The following is a 5,548-nucleotide window of genomic DNA, read 5'->3' on the forward strand; positions in this document are numbered from 1 at the left end:
TCGTAGAAAAGAGGTGCAGGAGCTCATTAGCATAACTCATTAGCATAACTTATTTGCATATGCCACACCCCCTGAAATCACCGGAAGTGTCAGAAGGCAACACCCACTGCTCAGGCTCCACTGGACTGTTTCGGATTGCTAGCTATTGGGGGGAGGGGAACATGCAGGTCTGTCCTTTCAGAGGAGGGAGAGCTTGTGCCTGAATAAAACTTGGTCTTAAAAGTGCCACTGTACTGTTTTGGATTGGGGAGCCGGGGGGGGGGGCCCTCTGCAGCTTACCTGGCTGCTTCTTGCCCTGACTGAGGGCTGCTGGGAGCAGGGGGTGGGGCTTGTTGCATGTGCCCGCCGCCTGGACTCTTTACTGCCGGAGCTCCGTTTCTGTGTGCTCCTGCAGGAAATGGCCCCTGCGTATACTGAAGGGACAAACATCACCGTTTTTCTTCTACTTCTTCAGGGATTCTTTTCGTTGATCCCTTTTTTCTAAATGGTTGAACTGGGGGCTAATGGGGTGGGATGGGGCCTTATTTAGGGTCATCTTTTTTCTTCTTCAATGGCTTCTCCTATGTTCTTATGTCTTTGTGGGCTCAGAGGTTAAGATGCTGAGTTGCAAACTGGAAGATCGGTAGTTCGGCAGCTCAAGACCCGAGTGCCACTCCCGCCAGTGGCCCCAGCTCCTGCCAACCTAGCCGTTCAAAATCAAGAACTTGCAAGTAGATAAATAGGTACCACTTTGGTGAGAAGGTAACAGCGTTCCGTGCGCCTCGGCATTGAGTCACGCCGGCCACATGACTGTGGAAATGTCTTCGGACAGCGCTGGCTAGTCGGCTTGGAAACGGAGATGAGCACCGCATCCCTAGAGTCAGATCCGACTTGCTCTCGAGCAAGGGAAACCTTTACTTTTAATAATTAAGTGCTGTCAAGCCGCAACTGATTTACGGTGACCCCTCATAAGGTTTTCAGGCAAGAGACAAACAGAGGTGGTTCGCCCTTGCCTGCCTCTGTGTAGCGACCCTGGACTTCCTCGGTGGTCTCCCCTCCAAGTACTGACCAGAGTCAACCCTCCTTAGCTTCCCAGATCTGAAAAGATCAGGCTATCTTGGACCATCTAGTCAAGTCAGGAGATGAACAGAGGTGGGTTTCCCTTGCCTGCCTCTCTGCAGCAACCCTGGACTTCCTTTGGTGGTCCCCCATCCAAGTACTGACCAGAGTCAACCCTCCTTAACTTCCCAGATCTGAAAAGATCAGGCTACCTTGGACCATCTAGTCAAGTCAGGAGATGAACAGAGGTGGGTTCGCCCTTGCCTGCCTCTCCGTAGCGACCCTGGACTTCCTCGGTGGTCTCCCCTCCAAGTACTGACCAGAGTCAACCCTCCTTAGCTTCTGAGATCTGATGAGATCAGGCTAGCCTGGGCCATCCAAGTCAGGGCAAGAGACATTTGGCGGTTGTTTGCCATTGCCTGCCTCTGCGTAGCAACCTGTAGTGGTCTCCTATCCAAGTACGAAACAGGTCCAACCCTGCTTAGCATCCGAAATCTGTCAAAATCAGGCTAGCTTGGGCCATCCAGGTCAGGGCAGAGACAAACAGAGGTGGTTTGGGCCATCTAGTCAAGTCAGGAGACGAACAGAGGTGGGTTTGCCCTTGCCTGCCTCTGCGTAGCGACCCTGGACTTCCTGGGTGGTCTCCCATCCAAGTACTGACCAGGGCTGAACCTCCTTAGCTTCCCAGATCTGAAAAGATCAGACTAGCTTGGACCATCTAGTCAAGGCAAGAGACATGCAGAGGTGGCCTGTCATTGCCTGCCAGTGCCTCTGCATAGCAACCCTGGGCTTCCTCGGTGGTCTCCCATCCAAGTCCTAACCAGGAATGACCCTGCTTCTGTACTCTCACAAGCTCAGGCTATTCGGGGCTATTCGGGCTGCTCAAGCTCTTTACGTGCCAGCTATTTGTCTGCTGGGAATTCTCTCCCCCTGGTCCTCTAGATTAGAGTCCGCAGTCCTAACCACGACACCAAACGGGCTCTGCCTGTGGGCTGGACCCCGCCCCGCCCGTACCTGAGGCCAGGCTTATGTCCAAAGGTGAGTTGGTAGAGCTGTGTCAGGCGGTTGGCGGCCATGTCCACGATGCGCAGAGTGCTGGGGAGGAACTGTGGGGCGTCAGAAAGCTGCAAGGGAGAGTCATGAAGAAGGAGAGTTGAAACGGCTCTGCTAAAAGTCTTAAAGCAAGACAGTCCTTTCATACAGAGGACTTATGCCTCAACCAGGGGTAACCTATGCAGGAAAGGAGAAGGAGATTGGATCTATACCCCACCCTTCACTACCCAAAGGAGTCTCAAGGCGGCTTACAAATTCCCAGCAGGGCTCTTCTGATGTCCTTCTCAGGGGAAGGCCTTGGCCTCTCTGCCCTGTTGCTGGCCCTACAGAGGGACTGGCTGGCCCCTGTGTGAGACGGGAGGCTGGACTAGAGGGACCCTCCCTGGTCTGGCCCAGCAGGGCTCTTCTGGTGTCCTTCTCAGGGGAAGGCCTCGGCCTCCCTGCCCTGTTGCTGGCCCCCAGAGGGACTGGCTGGCCCCTGTGTGAGACGGGAGGCTGGACTAGAGGGACCCTCCCTGGTCTGACCCAGCAGGGCTCTTCTGGTGTTCTTCTCAGGGGAAGGCCTCGGCCTCTCTGCCCTGTTGCTGGCCCTCCAGAGGGACTGGCTGGCCCCTGTGTGAGACGGGAGGCTGGACTAGAGGGACCCTCCCTGGTCTGACCCAGCAGGGCTCTTCTGCGGTTCTTCTCAGGGGAAGGCCTCGGCCTCTCTGCCCTGTTTTTGAACCTTCAGAGGAACTGGCTGGCCCCTGTGTGAGATCACTGGTCTGATCCAGTAGGGCTCTTCTGATATTCTTCTGTCAGCCTTCAAATCTCCTTTAGCCCAGCCGCTGTGCTAATCCAGCCAGGGAAGGTGGAGATGATAACGACCATGATTGTAGCATCTCCTCGGGAGAAGATCGAGCGCTATCACGGGAGGGCCTGGAAGTTCAAAATAAGGAGGCAGCCCCACCTGAGCCCACTCACCTGATTATTGGCCAGGTAGATGTACTGCAGCGCCTGCAAGGACTCGAAGGCTTCATCCGGGAGACCTTTAAAACGGGACACACTAGAGAAAAGGCATGTGGGATTCTTGCCAGGCTGCCGAGTCGGCCTCCTTCGCCTGCCCCGAGCAAGGCACCCTTTCACTGCCAAGGGCAAACCCGGTTTCTGCCCTCTAGAACCAGGGCTGGCGGGGCCCAGGACTTCTCGCGGGGGGGCCTGTCACTGACCCTGACCCACACGTCTCCTGTGCTGCCTTTCTGTACCTGTGCCCCCAACTGCTCAGACTCACTGAGGAAGGCTTGTGGGCGGGGGCACAGTTGGTCGGGCACACTGGCCGGGTGGGGCACGGACGGTGGGAGGGCTTCCAAGCAGGGAAGGAGGGAGGGGCAGGCGGGGTGGTGGTGGAAGGGGGGCATGAAGAGACCCTGGTGGCAGACAGTTGGTGACCCCTGGGCAGGGCCTTTCTCCTGGGGGGACACGAATTCCGGAACCTCTTTGACAAAGTCCTTTAAAGATGTTCAAAAGCTCGTGCTGTTTTCAGTAGACAGGTTGAAAGATTCATTTCCCTCTTGAGAACTCCGGCACATCTTTCCCCACCCACCCCCAAAAAAGTGCCCTGCCCCTGGCGCAATGCTCCCTCTAAGCTGTGGAGTCTTGTGAGCGGAAATTGTACTTTGTGAGCGACTGGCATTAAAGTGGTGAGCGAGCGATTCGGCTCCTGCATAAATCAGTTTGCTCTGGAGCCCTCCTTCCTGAGCTGAGACAGAAATGTGTGAGCCGGAGGCTAAAAAACTGTGAGCTCACACCAACTCAGCTTACAGGGAACACTGCCCCTGGGTACTCTCTGTACAGGGCCCCCCAAAGCCCACCCAAGAAGCGGCAAGGTTTATTTCGCAGACTGCTGCTTAGGCCCCTGTACTTGGGTCTGAGTTGGGTTGAGCTGGGTTGCTGGTATAACAGCCCTTTTCACGTTTGGCACAACTGTTCTGGCCCAAGTGCATGGAAAGTTCCAGAATTCTTTGGAGGTTTTCAAGCAGAGACTAGGTGGCCACCTGACAGCAAATGCTGATGCTGTGAACTTTGGCAGATCAGGAGAGGGAGGGCAGGACGGGTTGCAACCAGTGTCCCCTCTAAGCTGAGTGAGTGTGAGCCAGCTCACAGTTTTTAAGCCTCTGGCTCACACCTTTTCGTCTCAGCTCAGGAAGGAGGGCTCCAGAGCAAACTGACTGATGCGGTAGCCAAATTGCTCACTCACAACTTTAACGCCAGTAACTCACAAAGTAGAATTTTTGATCACAAGACTCCACAGCTTAGAGGGAGCATTGCGCCAGGGGCAGGGCACTTTAAAAAAAAAAAAAAGATGTGCCGGAATTCTTAGAGGGAACATTGGTTGCCTCCAGGGCAACCGTAGAAAAAGAGGTGCAGGAACTCATTAGCATAACTCATTTGCATATGCCACGCCCCCTGACCTCACCGGAAGTGTGTCAGAAGGCAACACCCACCGCTCAGGCTCCACTGGACTCTTTTGGATTGCTAGCTATTGGGGGGGGGGACGCACAGATCTGCCCTCACAGAGGAGGGAGAGCTTGTAGATGAATAAACCTTGGCACAGGCTCCTCCTGGCCCGGGGCTGCTGGGAGCAGGGGGCGGGGCTTCTTGCATGTGCACGCCCCCCTGGGCTCCTTACTGCCGGAGCTCAGCTCCTGTGCGCTCCCGCAGGAAATGACCCCTGGTTGCCTCAGTGCTTAGTTCTTTTGGCCCTTTCTTACACGCCCAGGGAAATGCTGATTGCCACTTTGGGGTCAGGAAGCAATTGTTCTCCAGGCCAGTTTGGCTGAAGATCCTGGAGCGTTTTTTGTCATCTTCTGGACATGGAACAGGGGTCACTGGGGGTATGGAGGGGGAGGTATTTGTGAATTTCCTGCCTTGTGCAGGGGGTTGGACTAGATGACCCTGGAGGTCCCTCCCAACTCTATGATTCTATGAAATTGCCTCTGCCGCTGAGGACAACTCTGAGGTTTTGGGGTGCCTGCCCGCCCATTCTAAAATGGTACCAGAATCTTGGGCCTGTTCAGAGGGGTCCCCTAAAATGCTGGCCGGCCCTTCGCGTGCCAGGGAATGCCTTCTCCCCCCCCACACACACCCGGTTCACTGCTCACCCTCCGAGGTGATGTGGTTGTTGTGCAGGTTGAGGGTCTTCAGGTGAGCCAGTCGGGACAGCTCGTTGCAGGGCAGCTCCTGAAGCCGATTATTCTGTGGGAGACAAAACGACAGGAGGTCAACGGAGACGTTCCCCGGGACTGGATTCGGACATCACAGCGACTGGGGTTTGGCTAAACGGAGGTTTATCGACCAGTGTGCACTGGAACTTTGGAACACGGCCATGAAATCCAAGCTGGGTCTCAGGGCACCCTGCAGTTTTCTTTTTTCTTTTCTTTTTTTTTTTTAACTACCCCATGGAGGAATAGAATTTTAT

The 5,548-nt window shown here is 55.1% G+C and overlaps 1 protein-coding gene across 1 annotated transcript in view; it reads right to left on the reverse strand.

The window, feature by feature from the left end:
• Positions 1-5,548, reverse strand: part of PODNL1 (podocan-like 1) — a 27,509-nt gene that overhangs the window by 11,563 nt on the left and 10,398 nt on the right. Inside the window, exons 3-5 of the mRNA XM_015419522.1 lie at positions 5,232-5,325; positions 3,055-3,119; positions 2,053-2,162 (exon numbers count right to left, since the gene is read on the reverse strand). Of these exons, the coding sequence (XP_015275008.1) occupies positions 2,053-2,162; positions 3,055-3,119; positions 5,232-5,325 (269 nt within the window). The remainder of the gene's footprint in view (positions 1-2,052; positions 2,163-3,054; positions 3,120-5,231; positions 5,326-5,548) is intronic.

This window comes from Gekko japonicus, unplaced genomic scaffold, assembly GCF_001447785.1.
Source record: "Gekko japonicus isolate JY-2015 unplaced genomic scaffold, Gekko_japonicus_V1.1 scaffold872, whole genome shotgun sequence".
Taxonomy (NCBI): Eukaryota; Metazoa; Chordata; class Lepidosauria; order Squamata; family Gekkonidae; genus Gekko; species Gekko japonicus.